At 48.4% G+C, this 26225-nt stretch overlaps 1 protein-coding gene across 1 annotated transcript in view; it reads left to right on the top strand.

Annotated features, from left to right (window-relative positions):
* The window catches only part of LOC144127799 (uncharacterized), a 482923-nt gene that overhangs the window by 141428 nt on the left and 315270 nt on the right, over window positions 1–26225 (top strand). The window contains exons 11-12 of the mRNA XM_077660716.1: window positions 1469–1594; window positions 22491–22655. Coding sequence (XP_077516842.1) covers window positions 1469–1594; window positions 22491–22655 — 291 coding nt within the window. The remainder of the gene's footprint in view (window positions 1–1468; window positions 1595–22490; window positions 22656–26225) is intronic.

The raw sequence follows: 26225 nt of genomic DNA, 5'->3' as shown, positions 1-26225 counted from the left end.
TGTAGGGTGGGACGCGTGATTTGAAGAGCCAATTGCTTTTGCGGAGATCGCTCTGTGCATTGCAGTTTGTAAATAATTTGATTACTTTTTTGGATTTTGTGTTCTGGGGAAGAGTTGTTAACAAGGTCAAAGTTGAAGGGGGGCATCACGCAGCAAGCCATTAATATAGTGTTGAGGCTTACTGCTATTGGATGCTTCCTAAGTGCGAGGAGGATTCCAGAGGGCTTAAAACCGAGCCCGGGAGCCGAATCCAAGTTCTGGGCTAGGTTTAGATGCTCTTCATCTTCGGTTGTGCCGAGGAGGGAAGATTTCCCTGTTAGCTAGTGCCATCTTGATTGCAACTCTGTGTAAATATGTTGTTTTTGTAAATGTCATGTTATAAAGTTAAATTCATTTTCTCGTTAACTCCTGCCGTCGAAAGTCGTCATTACCCCGTCACCGACGGAGCACCTCAGGTGGGACTAGTTTTCATTTCACGAAACCGTATTGGACCCCTGGTGCAAGGAAAAGGGCCAAGCAGCGGAAGCTTTACTGGGTGCAAAATACGAAATAACCGCTTTGGTTACCGCAGTTGAGAACAAAGAACTGAACGTTATTTAACAGTGTGGAGCACTCTGAAGAACCTTGTTTTTTCACTTTGTAAGGTACAGATTAATTTTGCATTTGCCCCAAAAGACGCCACTCTCTCCTCTTGTATAATTGCTCTGTGTTCTTGTCGCTCACAGGTGTGTTCCAGCTGATTATACGTCAAGTAAACAAAACACGTGTTCAAAATATGCATGGCTTTTCGTGATAACTGTGGGCAAGATGAAGGCCTTCCCCAAATCTGCAATGTCGACCTTCATGAAGCGCTTCGGTAACGCTCAGTGCGGAGCCCAGCACGTCTATGTGCTAAGGTCGTGCGAGGGATCTGGCTTGTGCCTGTATTAAAATCAGCTGTTTACTACAGAAGAATTCAAGAACTGAAAGATAATCGGTCATGTTTGCATCTTGACCAAACGCTGTTCTTTTAGGCCTTCTTAGCCATAGGCTAGGCAGAAAGCAAAAGCTGTTTGCGAGCACACTGAATACCCATTTCCTAAGGAAAATTAGTGAAAGCATTGTTCCCAGCATCGAGTGTGCACGTGAGCTGCGGTGTGAATGGTCGCTTTTTGCACTGCCAGTGCTCAATAGCGATGCTCACAGCAACAGGGACCCCGGAAAAACTACAGTATTGAATATTAATAGTATTTTCTTCTGTTAGAGAGATGTGAGTGAAATATTTGTATTGCGGAGTCAATTGATGCCACCGGGACAGAAAGGGCTTAATGATGCTTTTTTCTTTATATGCCTCCTCGCACCCTTTCTTCAGTAACAAGGCTTGATTAAGTCGGCAGGCTAACTTGGAGCCAGTGTGTTGTGAAATTTTCTGGCCTCCACCTCGGTTGGTCTGAGCGGTTGCACTAAGCTTGGCTGTTATGGTGGTCAGGCAGCAGGGCTTTCGGGCAAGCCGTCACCAGCTCCAGTCGCTGCTGCAACACCTGTCCGACCAGATGGAGACGGGCCACCAGGCAGTCATGCTGGCTTCATTGGAGGTCTCTGCGGAGCTGTGTAGGTAAGCTCTCGACACCAGGGCGTGTATCCGATTTTTATTTGCTCCGATGGAAAGAAGGAACATTGCCGGAGGGTGGGCGCTGTGTGCCAACTATATTGAACCGCTTAGCATGTAAGGACGTGGGGGACTTTGGATTCAGATGGTGATGTGAGCAAGTACATTTCAACTTGTAACCCGATGCCTGCCTGCGAAGCTTCTTCCAAGTGCTGACAGATAGGAAAGAACTGATGAAGAACTATAATTGAAGGGAACTGCAGTTTACAATTGGTAGCAGCCTGCTGAAAGTTGTAAGGGAATGCATTTACTTAGGACAGGTAGTGACAGCTGGTCAGGATCAGGAGAAAGAAATAAAACTAGAAGAAGAAGAATGGAGTGGAGGGCATATGGCAGGTTCTCTGCGATCATCAATGGCAGTTTAGCAATATCCCTCAACAGAAAAGTATAAAACAGCTGTATCTTACTGTCACTCACCTATGGGGCAGAAACGTGGAGGCTAACGAAAAGTGTTCAGCTTAAGTTATGGACAACACAGCGAGCCATGGAAAGAAAAATGATAGGTGTAACGTTAAGAGACAGGAAGAGGGTGGAGTGGGTACAGTGATGTAGTAATCCGATTGACGTTATTAGTCACTCACCACCACACACATTCTTTTTCTGCAACACAGCCACCATTTATTCCAGGGAGGAGAAAATGCGGCACGCTACATCACCGAACATGGCAAGTCAACCACACAACACTAACTGACTACTAACCCCGTCTTCCTTCCCTTTGTCTTTCTTCTGCGAGGGGGAAGACTCCTGGAAAGGGCATACAATCCCCTCCGAGGGCGGTGAGGTCTGGCACCCACTGGTCTCAAGGTAAAGGGGTAATGCCCGGTGCAGCTACTGCCTCCCGTTTCAACAAGTGTAATCCACTTATAACGATACCAGACATAATGATATATCGCTTGTAATGACCAAATTTTTAGATTTATCAATTCTGCCATCGCCCCTATGTGAAAATAAACCGTATATATAACAATGCAATCATTGGTGAAATAACCTTAGGATTCTGGCCACCCCGATGGTGTTTACCACCAAAATTTGTCAGAAAGTTTGATAATAAAATACTTTGAAGCGAATGACAAAAACTCCGCGAACCGACCGGCGTGGCGAAATCCCTGAGGGAGCGTTGCCTACAGCCTTGGGAACAAAGCACTATCATCGTCACAATCGGTGGAGGAAGGAGCGTGCTTGGCTGCTACCAGCATGTCTTGCACAAACATAGTTTCCACCTTTCAGATGGTTCAGATTTTACTTTCATTTAAGCGTTTGCTTTTCTTGCACATTCCCCCGTTTCGGTCTGTCCGCAGCGCAGTCTCTTGCAGTGCGCGAAGATGCTGTGCGCTGATAATTTCCCGGTGTGTTATGTCTCGATGGGGGCTCCGGAGGGGAGTGCCGGTTGCTTGTCGCTCGGCGAACTTGGCAGAGCGCCAAGACAATGTGCGCCCTTGACAGGAGCACCTTGGTGGCTACATGCATGGGGTAATACCTGCATGCATGGAGGCATTATTTCGCTTTCTTTTTTGCTGGTCCAGATATGACGATTGGATTTCCCAGTTTTCTCAATAATGTTATGAGTGGATTGCACTGTAATAGATCAAACACGAGTTAAAGGGGCTGCAAAACACTGCTTGAACGGATGCTGGTTACACTTCAGATGGATTCTTTATGTGACACAGATGCTGACTCAAAAAGAATTACAAGAATCGATGAATAGGAATGAGAGTTATTCAATGAAGAAATTTCAAAATACAAGCAAACAAAATGCTGCCTTCAACTCGATTTTCGCGCAGCTTCCCATTCCCATTTCACTCTCCCAATGACGATACTTAGGGGGGATCAATCAAAACAGCCAATCTGAGCACGTCGCGGAAGTTTGCACTTCATGGTTGCCTGTTCTCTGTAACTCGTTCTTCTCAAGGCTGGCAGCGCCGTTTGCATGGTTACGACCATGTGAACGCCCAGCTGACCCAGCGATGCTTCATCGTCACGTCGAGGGCGCAGAAGCAAACACTAATCAGTGACGTTCCCTTACTTATAGGTCCGAACTCGAGCGCGAGATATTGCGACGGTGTGACGGCCTGCGCCAGATAACTGACACATTTAGCATAGCGCGTACAGCTACCGCTACTGCTCACCGCCTACCGTAGCCCGTCGCTCCTAGCGCACTGGTTGGTAATGGCGAGAAAGGAGCGCGCGCTGTTGACTAGGATGCCGCGATGCGCGCGCCCCAGCTTGCGGGGGCGCGCGCATCGAGGCACCCTACTGTTGACAGAAACGTGGCGCCAGAGCTGATGATGCGCTCTGCTAAATGTGAAACGAACGGCTTTTTTCTTTGCATCCTTCCTTGGGACCAAAACGAACGAGAGTGCAATAGCTCGATTAGACCGATTCGGCAAAGCCATTCTCAGCTACATAGAGAGTAGCCATAAGTGCTTTGTGCTAGGTCGTAGGATGTTCACGGAGAGGCCCAAAGTCCTTCGGCGCAAAAAGTAGCCAGAGCCTCTGGTGGTATATTTTTGTTATACTTGCTTTATAGTGCTTTTATCTAAGGCAAACGAGTTGGTTTTGTTGATTTATTATGAAGCACAAAAACTTGACAAAACGTATCTCTAGTTATTAACTCAATTTGCAGTATATTTACTGTTTGTCCAATCATCAAGCTCGCACCAAGTGATGTCATATCCGCTGCTAAAAACCGTCACTGTATGGTGACACCGTCAGCGCCATGAATTTGTTTTTGCGAGCTAATTAAAATATTAAAAACCGGAGTATACGTGGTACGACCGTTGCTAATAGCATCACTATAACTCATTCTATACAACCAAGAGGCAAAACAATGCACTTATTATGTGTTTTGGGGCCCCTTTAAGGACATCCTAGCTAAAATCGAAAGGAAGAAATGGGCTTGGGCAGGACATATGTGAGTAGTTGGAAAATCATAGGTAGATTAGTCTGATCGGTCCAGTTCGGTTGTTTACTGTGTTGTCGAGCACAGTTTCGCAATTATGGGTGTGCTAATATTTGCAAGTTTGGAAATAGTATTTCCTATTCGATTAGCATCGAAATTTCACTGTTTGAGCTATTCAAACATCCCAGTCATGAAAAGTTACTGTTCATCTAGAACATGATCATAACGGCAGTGCATAGCATGCGTTTCTCATAGAGTTGACGTCCAGCACGCGGCCGGTCCTTGCATAAAGTCAGTGCGGCCGTGCAGCTTCACGATGCAGATGCTTTAAACTACTGTGTGAGTTGTGTGTAAGACTAAAGTTGCTGTAATAGATTGTGGATGCATGGATGGATGGACGAATCGGCGGTCGGGCGGGCGGGTGGGTGGGGTGGGTGGTGTTACGTCACGACATGCTCGCCAAGGGAGCAACCAGAAAGTGACAAGTGTGTATTGCATGAGCCGCGTTTTTGTAGCCCGCACTTCGACTATCACCGCCGGACGTCATCCGCCATGGTGCCAACGTTATCGCAGTCCGATCGCTACGCAGCACTCCTTCCCCTTTACAGCTTTAAACGCTGTGAAGTTTAAGCCGTGTAAAATCGTCGGCTCCGTAATCCTGAGTAGCATGCGGTTGCTGGGGTTTCTTGAGTTGCGTGGTGTGCGGATGAGATAGTGGCAATTGGTCCGGCCTTCAGTGGTGTGGTGGCAGCACGAGGTCGTAGTTAATCCACGTGGCAGCGCTGATGTTCTCCCGGACGGGCCACTGTCGCTATCCTTGATCCCTGGGTTGATGTAACAGCGCCTGACAACCATCTTGGGCCTGAACGAAAGCTGCGAAGCCACATGGGTTGACCTGGAGAGAACAACATAGCAGACTTGTGGTTTGAGTCAGGATTGACGAACTGGTCGGGAATTGTGCAGTCTAATTTTGTCCGGGGTTGATATCCCAGCAAAATTTCTGCAGGAGATTTCCCATCTTTCACAGGAGTCCGGCGGTACCGGCACAAGTACCAAGCCAGACGGTCTGCCATACTGTCACCCCTTTACTTTTCGAAGTGCATCCTTGACAGTCCTGACAGGTGTCTCGGCCAGGCCACTGGACTGTGGATGGTAGGGTGCCGATGTGATATGCTGAATGTTGTTGCGAGCCATAAACTGCCGGAAAACGGCCGATATGAATTGTGGTCCAGTGTCAGACACCAGTATGTGCGGTAGACCAAACATGGCAAAAATTTTCCTTAATGCCCTAACAGTTGCTTTGCAGTGGTGCTACTCATAGGTATGGCCTCTATCCACTTAGCATGCATCCACAAGCACCAGAAGCATGTGCCCCTAGCTGTGCTGACCCTGCATAATCGAGGTGCAGCCGAGGCCATTTTCGTTCAAAATATGGTCTTGGCAGCTAAAATAAACAAAACTTGACTGCCTGAGTACCGTATAAAAACATGATGTGCACAGAAATGCGTACTGCTTGATTAGGCAGCATAACAGTATCCAAACTATTGTCACGACTCGGTAGAACCCTGAGGAGAGCTTAAACATAAAAACGGTTTACTGGTCAACCAGAAAGACTCCCTATGCATTTCAGCTTCTTTCTCTTGTTGTGGCTGTTGTTGTTATCCTATCAAAAGATGGCGCATACCCACACTGGGGGATCTTTCTCGTCCATCCTCGCGCTTGTAGACCCAGTCGCCATCTTTGGCGTCTTCTTGATTGCGGCATTTGCTCCCCTCCTCAGGAAGCATCGTCTCGATGGTAAGAAAAAGAAGTAGGAGGTCATAGGAAGTAGTAGAAGAAGCAGTAGTAGTAGAAGTAGTAGGAAAAAGAAGATCGGTCCTAGTATTACGGCTTCATATGTATAACATGGACGACGTCGACTTGTTGTTAGCGTCGCTTGGATTTCGATAACCTGTCTTGCACCACCTCATTCGTTACATCAGTTAAACGTCTCAGCACAAGATAGGGCCCAAAGTAACGCCGTAATAGTTTTTCGGAGAGTCCACGGCGGTGAATAGGCGTCCGGATCCACACTTTGTCGCCAGTTTCATACATTACATGTCTGTGGCTAAGATTGTGGCGTCGTGCGTCATACACCTGTTGAGTTCTGATGCACACACGCGCTAGTTGGCGAGCTTCCTCTGCGCGCTGTGCGCGTTCTTCGGCGACCTGTCTGGCATCGTCGCCGTCGGCATTCGGGAGCAACATGGCATCCAGCATAGTTGTCACTGGTCACCCATGAAGAAGGCTGAAAGGCGTCATGCGAGTGGTGTCTTGTTGTGCCGTATTGTAGGCGAACGTGACGTCAGGAAGAATTTCGTCCCAATTCTTGGGGTCCACGCCGACGTACATACAGAGCATGTCTGCGATGGTCTTATTGAGGCGTTCCGTCAATCCATTGGTTTGAGGATGATAGGCCGTCGTTTTACGATGACTGGTACCGCTGAGGCGGAGAACGGTATCCAAAAGATCACCCATAAAGGCAGTCCCTCAGTCAGTTAAAATGAGTGCCGGAGCGCCATGCCTGAGGACAATGTTCTTAACGAAGAACCGAGCTGCTTGGGCGGCGGTACCCCTGGGCAGAGCCTTCGTCTCCGCGTAGCGAGTTAAATAATCGGGGGCGACAATTATTCATTTTAAAAGAACGTCTTGCTGGGCAAGTTGGTAACTGTACATCTTTTTGGTGACAGGCACGAAAACAGACACAACAAAAGGTAGAAAGACGGGACGGAGCAGAATAAATTATCCATTTATTCCCGGGAGTAGACGTCGAAAATGGTCCAGGAGGTCCATGCCAATTTGTTTGAAAAATGTCTTTGGCACTTCAAGAGGGTGGAGTAAGCCGGCTGGTTTTTCAGGGGGGTGATTTACGACGTTGGCAGTCTACACACGTCCGTACATACTGCTTCACTGTCGCCGGCAGTTTCGACCAGTAGTACCCGCGCGGTACTCTAGCCAACGTGTGGGTGTAGCCTAGGTGGTCGGCGGTTGGCTCGTCGTGGCACGCTTGCAAGACTTCCGTGCGGAGAGAGCTGTTGAGACGGCGAGTAGATGATTGTTCTCCCCTCCTCTCCCCCCCCCCCCCCCCCCCCCCCAGGACGAAAGTTCTTGTAAATTACGTCGTTGCGAAAAAAAGAATGAAGAAAGAGAGGCTGCGTGCGAAAATCTTAGGCACAGCCGTAGTTCGCTTCTCCAAAAAATCAATAAGAGGGAGCAATTCCTGGTCCTTTCTCTGCTGTTGGGAAAGAGTTGCGTCATCTATGACTCCTGAAAAGGCAGTGTCTTCATGGGTCATGTTGGAGGGTTCGACCAGTGCTTGCGAAAGGCTGTCAGCACCTGCATGCTTCTTTCTGGATGTGTAATAACCGTCGCGTCGAACTGAAGGCTCCAACGGGCGAGTCTTCCTGAAGGGTCCTTTATCCAACAGAGAGAGTGATGGTCGCTAACGACTTGAAAGGGGCGACCGTACAAGTAAGGGCAGAATTTCATAACCGCCCGTACCACTGCAAGGCATCCTTTTTCTGTTGCCGAGTAGTTCGCTTCTGCTTTAGGCAGAGTCCTGCTGGCATAAGCAATCACTTTCTGCACACCATCCTGGCGCTGCACCAATACAGCACCTAAACCCACATTGCTCGCAGCGGTATGAAGCGGGGTAGGGGCGTCGTCATCAAAGTGCGCCTGGAGAGGTGGCGTCTGTAGACGTCTCCGGAGCTCATTAAAAGCTTGGTGCTCTTCACCCCAGCGAAAGACAGCGTTGCCGCGTGTCAGTGAAGTTAATGGCCAGGGAATTCGTGAGAAGCCAGCAATAAATCGACGGTAATAGGCGCAAAGCCCCAGGAAGCGCCGCAACGTCTTTTTTTCCGTAGGTGTTGGGAACATGGCGACTGCGGAGAGCTTTTCGGGATCAGACCGGACACCTTCTTGGCTGACGACGTCTCCTAAGAATTGCAGCTGCTCCTAACCGAAGTGGCACTTCTCGGGTTTTAGTGCGAGGGCCGCAGATCGTATGGTCCGAAAGACAGCTAGCAAACGGCGTAGATGCTCCTCGAAGGTGGTCGAAGACACGATCACGTCGGCGAGATACACCAGGCATGTTTGCCACTGGAGTCCAGAGAGCACAGTGTCCATCAGCCTCTGAAATGTTGCTGGTGCCGAGCATAACCGAATGGAAGAACCTTAAACTCATACAATCAGTCGGGGAGTGATGAATGCTGTCTTCTGCCTATTAGAAATGACACTTAAGATTAAATTAACGTTACAAATACGTGCTGAAGAAATGAAACGATTAAGCACTCATTTGAAGGAAATACAAAAGGATATATTTGCAAAAACTTATTTACACGCCAAAATACATGCTCGCAAATTCGCACACCGCTCGCGCACTCGCATCTTCGAGCATCGCACACACACTGCCGTTCCTTCTCGTCCGTCACTTCGCTGAGTCGCCTCCCAGCGCCGCGGACTTGCAATGCACCGGAAGCGCACACAAACGCACACACGTGCATGGGCCCACTTGAAAGGAGACGCTGCGCGGCTCTCCAGTTCGTGCTTCGGATGGCACGGGGCATTGCCCGCGGCCCTAACGACTGCACCAATAAGCTAACGAAGCGAGCGCTCATCGGTCCGATCGCAGAACGGAAGGGTGGACGCCCTCCCGCATCGAAAGCACACATGTGGACACAAAAGAACGCTCGCTGCACGGAACGACACTCGCGGAGAAAAACATGTATATGAGAAATGGCCCTTTCTTACATCCCGATACCTCTCATCTACTTCAGTTTGACTATGTCCACTTTTGAAATCCATTGATGAGAAGTAGTGTGCAATTCCTAGCCGATCAAGGGAATCATCGATGCGAGGGAGAGGGTACACGTCTTTTTTGGTCACTTGGTAGAGCTTGCGGTAGTCAGTGCAAAATCGTAAGCTGCCGTCCTTTTTTTTTTAACAAGTACCACGGGGGAAGCCCAGACACTCTGTGACGGCTGGATAACGTCGTCTCTAAGCATTTCGGCCACCTGGCGCTGAATGGCTTCGCGTTCTTTCTGAGCCACACTGTAGGGATTTTGTCGAATAGGGCGAATCGCGTCATCCGTGATAATCCGGTGTTTGGTCAAAGGCGTTTGGCCGATCCGCGATTCTGAAGAAAATGAGTCTCGAAAGTGATCTATGAGATGCAAAAGGCGTTCCCGTTCTGAAGACGACAAATTTGGGCTCACATCGACGATGGTTGCGGGCGCCTTGCGCACTGATCCTTCCTGTTTCAGCACAAAACAGTCCTCGCACTTGGGAGAAGTACTTGCTGTTGGGCTAGTTGGTTCATCGTAAAGTTGAAAGGTGCAAGGGAACGAACACAGGAACACACAGAGGCGCGCTTTCTGTCTCTGTGTCTCACTGTGTTTGTTCCCTTGCGCTTTTCAACTTTGCACTTGGGAGGCTGTCGAAAAAGACTACAGTTGTGCCTTTCGGAACTTGCTGACGCTCGTCGCTGAAGTTTGTCAGCAGCACTTCGGTGTGCCCATTGGCTAAACTGACTAGCCCTCGAGCTATAGAAACACCTCGGCTGAGTATCAGGATGACTGCCCGTTCGGCGACGCCATCGCCGGTATGCGCCACGTGGCACTTCACTTCAACAAGAGAGCATGATCGCGGAGGTAAAGTCACCGTCTCATTGGCGACGCGTAATTTTTGTTGAAGGCAACGACGTTGTCCCGAAAGTTGATTACAGCCCCATGAAGGCGCAGAAAGTCCATGCCCAAGATGAGGTCTTTGCAACAGTCAGGGAGAATAACGAAGCTGCTAACGAACACTGAGTTTCCTATTCCTGTCCGGGCAGCGCACTTCCCAGTCGGTGCCAGTAGCTGACCCCCAGCGCTTCTTATTACTGGCCCAGTCCATTCGGTTTTTACTTTGCGCAGCTTGTCAGCCAGTTTTTGGCTAATAATTGAAAAATCCGCCCCGGCATCCACCAGAGCGTGTACCTCCAGCTCATCAGGGCAAACGGTGAGGTCAGCACTAACAACGTCGTCTGGGTTGCTCGTCTCTTTCTGAATTTGCGGCGGAAGTGCGGCAAGGGTTGGCGTTGTCAGGTTCGTCGTCGGGGCTGCTCATCTGGTGCGGTATTTTCGGTGGTAGTGCGGCAATGTCCGTGTGAACAGCGGCGTCAGAATCACGGGTTGCGGTCTGCAGTCGCGGCGGTAGTGAGGGCTTTGAAACTTTTCAACTGGTTGCAACCTCCCCTCGCGAGGTTGCGGCTGTTAGTTTCCCCGGCGAGGGTCCGCTAACGTCATCATCGCTACGACGCGTCGGCGGAAGCCCGGTGAGTCGGCTTCCCTGCTGAGCGGCCGGTCCTCAATTTGGGCACGGTCAGCGTCGAATTGACGGTGAGCAGAACTAGGCGGAAAGGCCTGCCCCTCCTGGCGGTAGCGGCAGTACCGATCAGAGCTGGGCAAATGCCCTCATTTTCACTTCTCCTCCCTCACCGTCAATTTCGAATCCATAGCCTTCCCCCGCCGTCATTTTTAAAAGTTGTGCAGTCCTCCCTCACTCTCATCCTCAGTTCCAAAAATTTTCTGGCGGTCCCTCGCCCACACATCGTCGGCCCTTCCTCACCCTCGCTAGCAGTCATTTTGAAACTAGAGTTATTTTTTGTAGCCGGCAGCTTCAGGTGATATTACTAAGTAATAAACATATAAGAAAAGTCCTCAAGGCACCATTGGATGAGAGGTTAGATGCTTATATTTTTGTGCATGTACGTGTGTCTGTTGTTTCAGCTAATACGTGAAACAAAACCGAGACAGTTACGGGCTGAGCCCCAAAATATCACTCTGCCTTTAATTCTGTCACGCACTACATGCATACATGCGCCCTGCACTTGTAACATGTCATTGTTATCTATATGCACTGCTCAAATGAGCCAGCACGTTGTTATGCCTGTGCACAAAAACTAATGTACGCGAAGAATATTTAGAAAACAATGCAGTAGTGTTTACCATGGCAATTATGTTAATGTTTTCGAATGAGCATGTTTTTCTTCAGTTACTTGTGCAAATCTGTCTTCTTTTGAGTTTTTTTTCTGTGCTATTAACTGTCTAATTTATAGCTGGCTTTCGTACAGCGGCTTTTAGAAATGTTATCATTTGCTGTGATACGTGTAATGCCCACCTGCTAATTAAGGTCTCAACCAGAGACTGGCAGTATTTCAAATAAATAAATAAAAATAACATAAAATTACAATAAATGCCGAGCACAGAATAGACTCAGAACAAGGAAAGTTTGGAGTAGGAACAGCGCTAAGAACAGGACAGAAGTCAAACATGGAAGCACAGGGACGGGCGCTGACTATCAACTGCATCTTTATTTCGGAGCACAAACATATATAAGGTGGCAGCAAGGGGGTACAATCAGGTATGCGCGGTCACATGGAAATAGTGAATAGTCACGTCAAATAATGAATTTTGACATCTGAGGCTGAGAAGGACGGAAGGGAAAAGGCGATATAACACACTAAAATCGATAAAAAACTGCACAGTGTAGAGGGCCGTCACGCGAACTAAGAAGAACCAGATGAAGGATTAAACAGGATGCGAAAGTATGGCAAAAAAATGGGTTTATAAAAGTTTAAAACTCGTGGAAACGATAGTGAAAGAATAAAAACATTAAAAACAATAAAAATTGCTGTGTGCGGCTAAAAACATGTAAAGAGAGCGTTCAACATTTCTCAAGTTTAACAGGGGCCAAAAATTAAAAAGACTAAAAAGTTTTTGAAGCCAGTCAATGAAAAAACGCCAAAAACCAAAGCACCATGAACCCCAAAGAACAAGAGGGGAAAAAATGTCTGCTAGAACACAAATACCCTGAGTTAAGTCACCTCTCAAAAGGTATGCCCAGCTGCCTTTAAGAACATCAATTTTTTCTCAGAAAGGCAGATGGACGGAGTGCTCACACAGCAGTCCTTGGCACGCCGTATCCTAGGTTCAACCGCACACTTTGGCCCAAGCTGGAGGGTACGTAGTACGTCCTCGGGAATATGAGCGCGGCCTTCAATGTGGATGGGGTTGTAGGCCGCATTGAAGGCCGCGCTCATATTCCCGAGGACGTACTACGTACCCTCCAGCTTGGGCCAAAGTGTGCGGTTGAACCTAGGAAAAACGCCCCGGAGTTGCTGGGAATGGTCCGACGAGTTACAAGCCTGGCGCCGGAATGTGAGAAGAGCAGCTGCGTATCCCAAGGCGTTGACGTTCTCGAACGTTCAGTGCGACCAAAGCAGACCGTGCCGCTAAAACGAGTGTCAGATTTTCTTTGTGACAATCGTCTCTGTGCCCTGACAGCTGATAAGGAGGGGGGTTTCGCCATCTTACCTCATGACCTGTTTCGGAAGAAAGCTTCAGAAGCTATAGAATGCAATTTCGTTAAGAAGGACCAAAAATGTTTAAAGAAAGCTAAGGCGGAAGCAAAGAAGTTATGCAAATGGTTAGGTTTGCAGAGCCTTGTCAAGCAAATTCAGGACAGCCATAAACCTTCCTTAGACATGTTCTTTTCTGCTAAAACGCACAAAGAACAGTGCCCACTTCGCGTAATAATCTCGGAAAAAGGGGCATGGCAGAAATGTGTAGCTAGATTCCTGCAAAAGAACTTAGCGCTACTCGAAATTGATGACCCCTACCTTGTAAAAAATTCTAAACAGGTTGTCGACTATTTGTGCCAGAATAAAAACAAAAATGTATTGGCTTTTTCAATAGACATCAAAGATCTGTTTTACTCCTTGCCACAAGACGAATTGCTGTTGTGTGTTGAACAGGCTATTGACGCGCTTGGAGCTGTTTCCTTTCAGAACAGTTCTGGAGTGAGTGTGAGTGGGTTTTTAGAATTGCTGGATATATACCTGCGCTCAACAATGGCTACCTGGGACAAAGGTGTTTACCTGCAAAAGTGTGGAATTTGTATTGGTTCATGTATTGCGCCTGTTCTCAGCGACCTCCTTCTTGCAAAGCATGATAGGATCCTAGGGAAAAGCTTAAGTAGCTCCAAAGTTGTAAAAATTTTTAGATTTGTGGATGATTTTTTGATCATCATTGACAACTCTAAGGCAGATTTTTATACTGACGCTGCAAACGTGCTCGACTCCTTTAAAAAACAATTAAACCCATTAATTCTGACGCATGAGCTTCCTGACAAGAACTCTATCAAGTTCTTAGATCTTAGACTTAACTTTCACACTAACCACATCTGTTGGGGTTATGAACCTCGTGCAAAAAAAGGCCTACTGCCAGCGGTATCGGCGCATTCGAAACTGGTAAAGAGAGGCATTATCAAGTATTGCCTGACAAATGCGCTCAAAAGCTCATGTGAGCACATGATGCAAGAATGCTTAGCATCACAGATTAGACGACTGTCTGGTTCTGGGTATCCTGGGCCACTAATTGTTTCTGTGGCTGAAGGCCTGCTGCAAAAAATGAAAAAAGCACGATTGTTCAACAAGCAGGCAGGTACCAGTGAACAGCAGGATCGCAAGAAAGTAGCTGTCATCCCTTACATTCATCATACATCCCACAACCTAAAGAAACTAGGAAAACGAGCAGGCGTTGAAGTTGTATTTTCAGCACCCGTAAACTGTCTATGCTTTGCAAAAAGACCAATCCGTGCGGTATCCAGGAGAAAAAAAGATGTGTAATAGACCATCAGAAACGATTTGTCACTTGTGAGGAGGGTGTTGTCTATCGCGTACCGTTGTCTTGTGGCCATGAGTATATTGGGCAAACAGGGAGATGTGTGAATAGCAGGCTAAAAGAACATGACTACAATGTTAATGAAAGCAAATCGGGCCACCTAAGCCAACACTGTCGTCACTGCAAGGTCGAGGCTGAGAAACGGGACCTTCCAAATTCATGCATGCCACTTTTTAAGAAGAGCCAAATCATAACCCGCCACAATGATAAGATTGTTCGAGAGATTATTGAGGCTCGTAGTATTTTGCGTGCAGGTAACAAGTGTGTGAGCGTGGCATCAGTGGCATTGGCAGCTAAAGAGCTCTCCTATCTAGAACGATGGAAACCAGCGAAAGGCTGACTCATCAATCTTTCTTGTTTTTCGTTTCGAGTTGTGGCTCATGTATTTATACGTAGCGACAGCAAGAAATAAACAGTTGATAGTTAGCGCTCGTGTCGTTCCGTGTCTCTCCTTTGTGTCCTGTTTTGTTACGCGCTGCTCTATTTTCATGGATCACCAACTCGCCCAACAAGCAACACTTCACCTATCGACAGGAGCCTTCCGATCGCTGCCACGCCTGCCGTTACGCCCACTAAAGAGGTGTGCGGGTTGCAATGCACCATGCAATAGGCGAGATTTTTATAGGATCGCTTGCCCTATTGTGACAACTGGACGCGCCCCTTCAGGAGGGTCCCGCGACATTCCGCAAGTAGGCTCTCCTGCTTAGCGTAGTTTACAAAACGCGATGGCGGAGGTCACGCTCGGATAGCTATGAAGGCGACAGGACGCATATTCTCTGGATGTGACCATTATATATGTAAGGTATTACGGAAGGATAAAAAAAAGCGCGATTTCGCGTTGCGATTGTTCGATGCGGGCCGTCGGCCACCTTGTTCGCGGCACGTGTGATATGTGGGAAAGCCCACTTGGGGAAAAAATTCTCATGAGGTGAAGCCTAGCGGCGTCGGCATGCGATCGGTCCGCGTGATAAGCGACGGAGAAGGAAGGGAATAGGACCTCTATATTGTTTTCCTAGAAATTTTAGCTCTATCATCGGCTAATTTGCCCAGATACTGTGGTTTTTCCACGGTCGAATTTATGAAATTCTGCGCAGTATACGATCGCTGGCGAGTATTCGGGAATTTTCGAATATTCGGAAATTCTCGAATATCAATTTCTCAAATACGAATATTAATCGAATATCAAACATATGCGATTCGTATTCGAATTTTTGAATATTCGCACACCCCTATAAAAAATCAACTATGCAGAGGACAGGACACAGAACAAAAATGGATAGGACGAGCGCACAGCTGAATTCACAAGCCTTTGAAATCATTGAAGCCTTGCACATCGTCAGTTATGGGCCAAAAGTGCATTAGGAAGGCATCGATACAACTCTGCAGGAAAGAGCTTCACTTTCTTGTCATGATAAGATGACTTCGTTTGGTGTAGTGCTATGAGTGTTTGTCGCGCATTTGTTTTCCTGTTGAAGGAGAGTGGCGTCGCTCCAATAAATCAGTTGTTAGCTGTGCGCTCGTCCTGTCCACTTCTCTTATGTGTCCTGTCCCCTGCATAGTTTGTTTTTATAGCCGTGAAATATCTCAGCTTAAACCTCGTCTAACCAGTTGAGCGTGACACCTCACGATAATGCTCTGCTGCTAGCACTTATTTACGATTTCTTAGTGAACGCCTTCCTACTCTTTCTTCGTTCTCTGCGCTTACAAGCACCAAACGCCTTTGTCGTGGACGCCAGTAGTATGGAAAACGAGCACTTCTTGTGGGCATTTCCAGATACCTTTAGAGCGTGTGGCAGTCGCAGTTCCATTCTCTCAGGACATGCCCTCGAGTGAGCGTGGTAGGCTCAGGCAGAAAGTAGCCATCATCAACATGAGTCTGACTACGCCCACCGCAGGGCAAATGCTTTCCCCATGTCTCTTTAATTAACCAGGTAATAAAACAAGCTTGTGGTTAACCACGTCGCTTGATGAAGTCAGTTGCTTCCGTGGATTCAATGTATTTTTTCTTCTAAGTTGTAGATAAGCTTATTTATTGCCATATTGTGCACCGATTTATCGATATATCGGACTATTTCAATATCGCCCTCATATTCGATATCATCATCATCGTCAGCCAGACTACACCCACTGCAATTCAAAGGCCTCTCCCATCTCTCTTTGAATAACCCGGTCCTGTGTCAGCTTCGGCTGCCCTGTCACTGCAAACTCCTTAACCCCGTCCGGCTGCCTAACTTTCTGCCACCCTCCGCCACGCTTGCCTCTCAAGCTCATTTCTTCCTCTTGATGGATGGATGGAAAACTTTATTAAGCAAGCGCGTTTGGACCGTGCAAGGTCTCAGGGCCACCGCACAGCCCTCACATTACGTGCATGTGTCCAGGCCACGTAGGGCCATGGCACTGGCACCCCGGTTCACACAGCGAAGTTGCGTGTCCGGGTCCTGCGACGCAAGGAGGGCCTCCCATTCCTCCCATGTACCGATGGCGGGCTGTCCCTGCGGGGGAGGATCGGCAGGGCAGCCGAAGAGGATGTGGTCCAGGGTGGCGTGCGGAGCTCCGCAGAGAGTGCACTCTGGGGAAACATGGCGGAAGTAGGAGAGACGCTGAGGGGTAGGAAGAGTTCGGGATTGCAATTAGGATGTCGTCAACACGCGTCTGTTCTCTCACCCACTGTGCCTGCTTCCGGTCTCTTGACTTCACTTCACTTCACTTTATTACCTTAAAGACCCCACTTTGGGGGTGTTACATAAGGGGTGGGAGTACAAATATGGGTTGAATATGGTTGCTTACATGATATTTATGAAATGCATATTTAAATTGTTCACAAAACTTGATTGGCAGGTGATGGCATCAACGTCGTGGGGAAGGCCATTCCAGTCTTTAGCAGTGCGAAGAAAAAAGGATGCGGAAAAAGTGACGGTGCGGGAGCGTTGGCATGACACTTGCAGTGGATGGCCGGTGCGATGAGATATGCGAGCGGGCGGTGTGATGTAGGGTGGTTGTCCGAGGGAACTGTAAAAAAACTTATGAAACAGACTAAGAGAAGCAATGCGACGACGATGGGCAAGAGTTGATAAACCTGATTGTCGTTTAAGTGACGATACACTGATGTCGTATGAATAGGCAGAATGAATGAACCTCGTGGCGCGATTTTGGACAGATTCTAGTGAACTGATGAGATATACTTGTTGCGGGCTCCAGATAGCAGATGCGTATTCTAGTTTTGGTCGAATTAGTACCTATCAATTTTTTTCTATAGCTCGCTACATTGTCCTTAACTTAAGCTGAACCCTTTTTGTCAGCCCCCACATTTCTACCCCATGGTTGAGTACCAGTAAGATACAGCTGTTGTATACTTTTTCCTCGAGGGACATTGGTAAACTGCCATTCATGATCTGAGAGAACCTGCCATATGCGCTCCACCCTTTCTTACTCTTCTAGTTATTTTGCTGTCGCAATCCGGATCAGTGGTCACTACCTCTCCTAAGTAGACATACTCGCCTACCACTTCTAGGAGCTCACTACTAATTGTGAACTGCTGTTCCCTTGCGAGCCTGTTAAACATTACTTTGGTTTTCTGCATGTTAATTTTTAGACCCACCCTTTTGCTCTGCCTAACTCATTGATCATGCATTGCAGTTTATCTCCTGGCTGACTTAGCAAGGCAATGTCGTAATCGAATCGCAGATTACTTAGGTATTTTTCATTAATTCTTATCCCCGACTGTCCCCAGTACAGGCCTCGGAACACCCTTCGTAAACAGGCGGCGAATAGCATTGGCGAGGTCGTCTTTCTGCTTGACACTTTACCTTATTGGAATTTTGTTGCTGACTATGGTGGACTATGGTAGCTGGGCAGTTGTTACAGTATCTAACACAAGACTCTTCTACCCCCTGATTCTGCAATGCCTGCATGACTGCTGAGGTTTTCACCGAGTAAAATGCATTCTCGCAATCAATGAAGGCTATATAGAGCGGTTGGTTATATTCTGCTCATTTTTCTTTCACCTGATTGATAGTGTGAATATGGTTTATTCTCGATTATCCTTTACGATAGCCTGTCTGATGAGTTGGTTGTTTGAAGTCTAAGGTTTTCCTGACTCTATTAGCGATTAAGTTAGTAAATACCTAGTAGGCAATGTGCAGTAAGGGGATCAGTCTGTAATCTTTCAAGTGCTTGACGTCTCCTTTCTTATGCATCACGATAATGTGAGTGCTCTTCCAAACTTGTGGCATGCTCGAGGTCATAAGCCGTTGCGTAGAGAGGGTGGCTAGTTTTTCTACACAATTTCTCCTCCGTCCTTCAACAGATCTGCTGTTACCTGATCCTGCCCTGCTGCTTTCCCCATTTCCATTGCTGTTAAGGCTTTCTTTATTTCCTCTTTCGTTACTGGCGGGATGACGCATTGCTGTGCGTTGCTGTCAGTATCATTAACAATCTGATTACATTGGCTACTGTATAGATTTGTGTAGAATTCTTTGGCAACTTTAACTATCTTATCCATATTTCTAATGTCATTCTTTGTCTCTAAAAGCATACATCTGGTTTTTGCCTGTGCCTATAGTTTCCTCATCACCGCTTTTAGGCTGCTGGCATTCCTTAGAGCATGCTCGATTCTCTCCATATTAAACTTCCTTATGTCGGCTACCTTGCGCTCATTTTTTAAAACCTCGATAGCTCTGCTAGTTCTATCCTGTCTGTAGGGTTAGATGCCCTCATGCGCTGGCATATCTTAACTATATCTTTCGCCTCCTGAGAGAGCCTGCTGGTGTCCTGTTGAACCATCGTACCGCCTACTTCTACTATGCAGGCCGTAACGGTAGCTGTCAGATTATCGTTCATTGTTTGAACATTAATATCGCATTCCTCAGTTAAAGTGGAATATTGGTTCTGCAGCGACATCCTGAATTCCTGTACTTTCCCTCTTACTGCTAACTGGTTAATGGACTTCCTTTTCACTAGCTTCTTACCAAGCTTACTCGAGACCTTACCATTCTGTGGTCGCTACTACGCAACTTTTCCGAGGACGTCCACAGCCTGAACGATGACAGGTTGAGCGCATAGTATGAAGTCGATTTCATTTTTAGTCTCACCATTGGGGCTCATCCAGGTCCACTTTCTGTTCTTTCGTTTGCGGAAGGAGGTATCCATGATCTGGAAATTATTTTTTATCTGCGAACTAACTCTCCCCTGCTATTCCTAGAACATACCCCATAATCGCCTACCGCCTGGTCGCCAGCCTGCTTCTTGCCCACCTTCGCATTGAGTCGCCCATCAGTACAGTGCACTGTAATTTTACTTTGTTCACTGCCGATTCCACGTCTTCTTAGAAGGTTTCAGTGGTCTGGTCATCATGGCTGGATGTAAACGTGTAGGCCTGGACCACCTTCAGCTTGTACCTCCTATTGAGCCTAATTACGATAGCTGCCACCCTTTCGCTAATACTATAGAACTCCTCTATGCTGCCAGCTATATCCTGATTAATGAGGAATCCCACACCTTGTTCTCATCTATCCGCTAATCCGCGATTTCGACCTTATCTATGGTTAATAGGGGTTTAACATCCCAAAGCGACTCAGGCTATGAGGGACGCGGTAGTGAAGGGCTCCGAGAATTTCGACCACCTGGGGTTCTTTAACATGCACTGACATCGCACAGTACACGGGCCTCTAGAATTTCGCCTCCATCGAAGTTTGGCCGCAGCAGCCGAGATCGAACCCGAGTCTTTCGGGTCAGCAGCCAAGTACCATTTTGAGAACTCATGGAGAGTGTGCTGCAAGAGACATATTAGACCTCCATGCTGCAGGCTGTTCATTTGTTCACAAAACACCTATGACATTTTGGGGTCCAGTGTTACGCCCCGCACTACCACTCCGCGGCTGCAGCATCGTCGCTCGCTAACAGCGGGGTGGTTTGTGCGCAATCGGAACCAAGGGAGCGTCGACAGAGCGTGCACACTCAGATGGTATTTATTACATGTGCAAACAATATACAGAGTGGGCCAGCTAGCTACTAAACATCAACGAGGCAAATTCCTCGGAAGTAGAGGGCTACGTAAGAAGGGCTTCCGACTCACCGGCTGTGGCAGGGGTGCGACTACGACGGCGAATGTTTGCAAGCTTCGAGAATGGTGGCCGGGTCTTCACGTGCGCGCCGCATTCTCGCGGCGAAGCCGTCCCTGGGCATTTTCCAGGGGAGGGGCGAGAGAGAGTAAGTTTGCTGCGTTCGCTTCGCTGTCCGGAACCAGAAGCCCGACAGCAGGGTGCGACAGATCTTTCGTGCGCTGCAGGCCATGAGAACGTGCGGCCACTAATGCTCGCGATGCTTGCTGCGACCCGAAAAGACTCTCCTCGGCTCTGCCAGTGCCTCGGAGTTCCCTGTAGGTGGCACTGCTTCCTCTTTCCTCTTGAGGAAGCCTATGCCTTGCCCAGCCAATGCTGTTGATGGTGACGATGGTCAGTGCTACATCGGAATGACGTCACGCCAGATTACGGCAACGGTTTTCGCCGCTAACCTCCACCTCACACTTACGGCGACAATTATCGCCGCTGACCTCCTCCTCACACTCCTCTAACCGTTTCTCAAAATGCCTATATTAACACGCATCAAAGCAATAAATGCTGTCTTGGCCCAGCCACCGCTGTGTATGGTGTGGATTCTTCAGTCTGGCCACGTCGAGATAATTCTGGACGCTCCCATGTGACGTGATAGCTGACTGTCAGAATGTAGAAGATGCGACTGTCTGGCGTGTTTAAATGGCATGACGTGAGGAGGTTCGTTCAGCTGTTCGTGCTGCCTGCCAGCGGCGGCAGAAGTGACAGATTTGCTGTGTACTCCCTTGTCGATGTCACTGCATGAAGGGCAAAGATTACAGCGGTATGTTGTGAGTGCCTTTACTGGCTGTTTCTCCGTGCAACTCTGGTGTGCAGGAAGCACTGCTGGGCAAGGAGCATTTTTAGTGCATGCGCCTAATTGTATGCACGCGCTTGCTTAGTGCGGCCTGTGCATGACACTAAGGATGCTGCGCTGTGTGTCTGCCAAAAGTTTGTCACTCCATTTTGTCAGAGCTTGCACATGACGTGTTCTTCACCTTGTACAGCACATTCACCTTTTGTATTGGGCAGGCTGTGCAGGCTTTATTTAGAGACCCTGGTGGCCCAAATGGTCCGGCAGCCATGCAAATTGCTCCATTTGCCTGCGTTACGTACTATTTTCACTGCTGTTTTCCGCCAGATGGGACTATCACGCTCGCAGTGCGGCAGGTAATTCTGGGATGGATGGACAAAAATTATTGTGGGAAAATAAAAAGAAGGAAAAAGAAAGTGTCCCTGCCCCAACAAAAAACACCTGGTGGTGTAGCGCTGATAAACAAGGGATATTGTGCGAAATCACAGTTTTTGCAGGTGGACACCACCGCCACGTACCTGAAAGCGCGACTTAGGTGTTCACAGACCCAGGGAGCCAGTTATGCACCTTTCATCAAAATCAACGCAGTTACAACGTTGTCAATGCCAGTGAAACCGATGAATACAGGAGGCCTATTGCTCCAGTGCAGATTTTCTGCCATGACGTCAACGGCATGTGGCGCACATCTCTCTCTTACTACTGCCACGTAGTCCAAAGAGCGATTGAGGTGTCCCTTGACCTACAGTCACTGGGAGGCAGCCCAGGGAAGCAGTTATGCACGTTTCCTTGCCCTTTGTGAGGCTTCACATCCACCCGCGGATTTTGAGGGGTAGGAGGTGATGGAAGTTGATGAAGAGTATGGCACGAAGCAAGATCGGCTGTTGCGATATCATAGTGGCCAACGAAGCTGATATGTTCGCGCCGGTTACAAACTCAATATTTATCTTACTTCTGCAGTATCCGAGAAGTATCAAGGGTCAAAGGTAGCGGCTTCAGGGACTGATCGGATTTTTCAGCATTGCTAGTGGAGTAGTGCTTTCTCGCTAAAATTATCTATCAGGCAGTGAGTGTCCAGAACAGGAGTGCTCGCAATATATGCTACTCAAGTGGTAAAGGGCAGCTTTGCTCTTTCAGAGAGGTGGTTCAGCAGCTTGTCCAGCTGGGTTTTATGCTGGGAGTGCGTGCACACTTTGAACTGCACATGGCTTCTGGGGGTGCGCCACTCGTCTCCTGCTCCGGTGTGACATTTTCTCCGGGTGCTGTCCCTATTTTCCAGTGTGGCTGTGCTGCCCGTGCCACTGCCACTGGCCCTGCTGGAGGAGCACTTGGGGTTGAGTCTGCGCTGCCTGCCTGGTGCTCTGACATGTCCCTCGGCACACCAGGAGGGGGCCCAGGGCAGACTACTGTGCGCGGGGCTGCGCCTGCTGCTGCGATGGGCCCAGTGAGATTTCATTCACCCCTTTTTTACTGCCTATTGGCAATGTCCACGGCTTATAGGTGGCGCGACGAAATCCAAAATGACTGCACAGAAGAGGGTAACGCTTTTTGGTCATTGAGCACCGTAGCACAAGCTTGGAGTTTTATGTGTGCTCAGGTTAGTAAGCAGTAACTCTCATGCACTTACCCACTCTCCTTAGGAGATATGAAAGGAGATATGATGCCAGGCCGAGATTCAATTACATGAAGGCGCTGATCGAGCGCACATCACATTTGCTGCGGCGTGAAAGCTTTCGTTAAACTAGATTGGTTATGTCTAGGCATCAGAACTGCATGCACTGCGCTTTCAGTGTTTTGCTATGGTGCATATAACCCCATATTGTTCCATGTGCGAGGCGGGATCGCGGAACCGAGCAGAGTGCCAAGTTAGTGGCGTGTAGAGCATGTCCAGAGAAGCACTTCTTCAGCTTCTGTCGGTGCGGGGTGTGGCTCATGACAGTAGGATTAAGTAGATAGGAAAATGCGCTTCATTAGCAGGTGCGCGCAAATGTTTTTCGAGCATGGGCACCGCGAAAAAGCTTATCTCTTCGCGGTCAAAACATGTAGCTGTGAAGTGAACGGTGCATTCTGCCGCTGCTGGCGTGACCTGCACAGTACCTTTCTCATACACGGCTACAGGCTGAAAAAGAATTGAGCTTCTCTGCTTTGGCTTTTCGAAAACTTCTGTGAGAGCATACACACTTAGCGTGGGTTGCATTTTGGTTTATTCTCTAGCCCGACACAACAGTCAGATCAATTGACCGATGTGCTAATGACATGAAAGCGAGTTTGAAGGGTCGGCTGAGTTAGAAAGAGGACCTTGACCAGTGTGCAGCATTTACCTGCTAAATCGGATTACCCCCCATCGCATGCAAGTGTCGCCGAGAGCAGGGTAAATAGCACATCACACAAGGTCGCATTATAGGATAATGTTGAATCTTATAATACAGCCACCATGTCACTCATTGCCTTTGATAGGCTTCAAAGTAAATGTTACAAATAGGCGTTAGTGTATTATGATGCGGCCAGCCGTTGTAATTCTAGGACCATTGCTTTTGCAAGGTGGACAGTGTTAACTCTTTAGGGCAAAACTACTCGCATTTTTCCTGGGCAAACCAAGCCGACACATTTTGATTAGTCGTGGCGCTCAAGAATAACTTCCTAGCAGTGCACTGAAGACGTTCACTGGCGGAGATAGGCATACACACCAAACCGCAGCTTCAGCACTTCTGCTCAGTATCTGGCGGCCAATAACGGGACAAGCAGGCGGTTCTATCTTTACACTGGGGCGCCAACCCATTCGTCTGATTTCGCATTTCGTCTTCACGCTTTCAAAAAGAAGGATGAGCGTATGCTGCTGACCAAGCTGGAAGCAGGCTTACGCTGCCGTACGGCCACCTGCCTTCTTGGCACTTCTCGCACTCACCCGCCAGGTGGCAATACGGTCGGATCGGAGTGGGTCAGGGCAGCCTCTGGTGAAAAGTTACAGTGGGCAGTTCCAGCCCTTAAGTGGTTTGACCTACAGGCTTTTATGCTAAGGGCCTTACCCTTAACTTACCGTCGACCTAAAGGCCTTTACCGGGAAAGAATTTACCCTGAACCGCAAAAGCAGCTTATCGTTGTCGCCGTCATTACCGACTGTCATCATTATTTAGTAACATCTTTTATCCTTCCAAAAATATCACTAGCTGCTGCTGCTGCCTCGTCCAATACCTCTGCTTCATTGCCTACGTTCTCCCATTACTTTCGTATGGTGTACTGCTGACGCAAGCCATGGTGAGGTTTCTCGGTCAACCACGCCAGGTGTCATTGCTGATGAGCAATGAAATGAAAAATGGGCACTAGTAGGTCCAGGAAGAAAACTACAAAAAAGAAATTTAACACCAAGATCAGGTACATAAACATGCAAGGTGGTAGAAAGAGAGCGAAGTGGTTAGAGATAGAACAGCAGTTGAAGGATGAAAAATTAGGTGTATACGCGCTATGCGAGGCACATCTCAAGAATCTAGAAGACCCACCTTTTATTGATGGCTACGTCTGGGAAGGGAGCAACAGAACAACAGCGGAGAGGAAGGGAGGAGGAGTAGGTATGCTGACACATCAAGGAACAAATTGGCAAAGAATAAAGTCAGCTTGCAAAGAACATGTCTGGGTATTGGGTAATTGCCGGTAAAAGGCCAGGGGTAGTTTATTTAGGGACAGGAGACAAATGCAGGCATGAAAATAAGGATCTAGTTAGGTGTCTCAATGACAATATAAAGCAGTTTGGAGAAGGTGCTGATATTATTCTGCTGGTTGACATGAATGGCCACATCGAGGATCTGGATGGATACACAGATTGTAATGGGAAGTTGATGCTAGACTTCTGTAAGCAACAGAACCTAGTTATTGCAAATAGAGAAACTAAGTGTGAGGGACAAATCACATGGGAATTCCGTAACAGGCAAACGACCATTCACTACTGCTTAATGGGGAATTCCGTAACAGGCAAACAACCATTGACTACTGCTTAATGTCGCAAGGGATGTACAGCAAGTATGTATTGCAGCACCCGGCTGCTGTGATCACGGCATCCAATTCCTGCTTCCGCCCGACATCAATGCTTCATCCTGTCCGGCAGCGCCACTACCCGGATTTCTATTCCTGGATTCTCAGTGGAAAGCCGCATTACCACAGTCATCACCCTCCGATATAAAAGTGCTGCAACCACCTTTGCCGCTCTGTCGGCTCGGTGGCTGTGCTCCCGCACAAGTCACTAATCCTCTGGTATTCGTCATGCAGGTGTTTGCCATCGCTGTCAACGCGCTTTTCGCTGCTCTGCTCGCCCTTCCCTCCACCACGGTGTCGACTGCAGCACCCAGCTGCTGTGATCATGGCATCTAATTCCTGCTTCCGCCCGACATCAATGCTTCATCCTGTCCGGCAGCGCTACTACCCGGATTTCTATTCCTGGATTCTCAGTGGAAAGCCGCATCACCACAGTCATCACCCTCCGATATAAAAGTGCTGCAACCACCTTCGCCGCTCTGTGGAAACAGCGGGCGGCAATACGACTATGCCTTGGACTTCCCCGCTCCTCTCCCGTGGCCGCCACCCTGGCAGAAGCAGGTACATGGCCTCTGGAGCTGCTATCCAGGCGCACCTCTCTCCGCCACATCGAGCGCCTCCACAACGCGCCCGATGGCCGCCCCCTTGTGGACCGCCTTCTCACGAGGCCCAACTCCAAAATGGGTCAGATGGCCCAGTTCTTCGAAGACCTCGTGGAGGGACAGCCTGAGTCCTTCCCCCTCCCTCCTCGCCCGAACCTTGGACACCTCTACGAGGTCAACCTCTCTCTACCTGGCTCCCGGACGAGGCGGGACTTTCCCGCTGTGGGCTTACGTCAGGAGGTCGCTGCGGTTCTTCATGCTGAACCCCCTGGCACCGTCACTATTTTCACGGATGGCTCCGTCCTCCCAGGACCATGCTCATCTGCGGCTGCAGCCTGCACAGCCCCATCGCTCCACTTGAGCAGACAGGCCAGGCTTCCTTTTGT

This window comes from Amblyomma americanum, chromosome 4 (assembly GCF_052857255.1).
Source record: "Amblyomma americanum isolate KBUSLIRL-KWMA chromosome 4, ASM5285725v1, whole genome shotgun sequence".
NCBI lineage: Eukaryota > Metazoa > Arthropoda > Arachnida > Ixodida > Ixodidae > Amblyomma > Amblyomma americanum.
The sequence above is the reverse complement of the archived record's forward strand: the minus strand, read 5'-3'. Positions and strand labels throughout refer to the sequence as shown.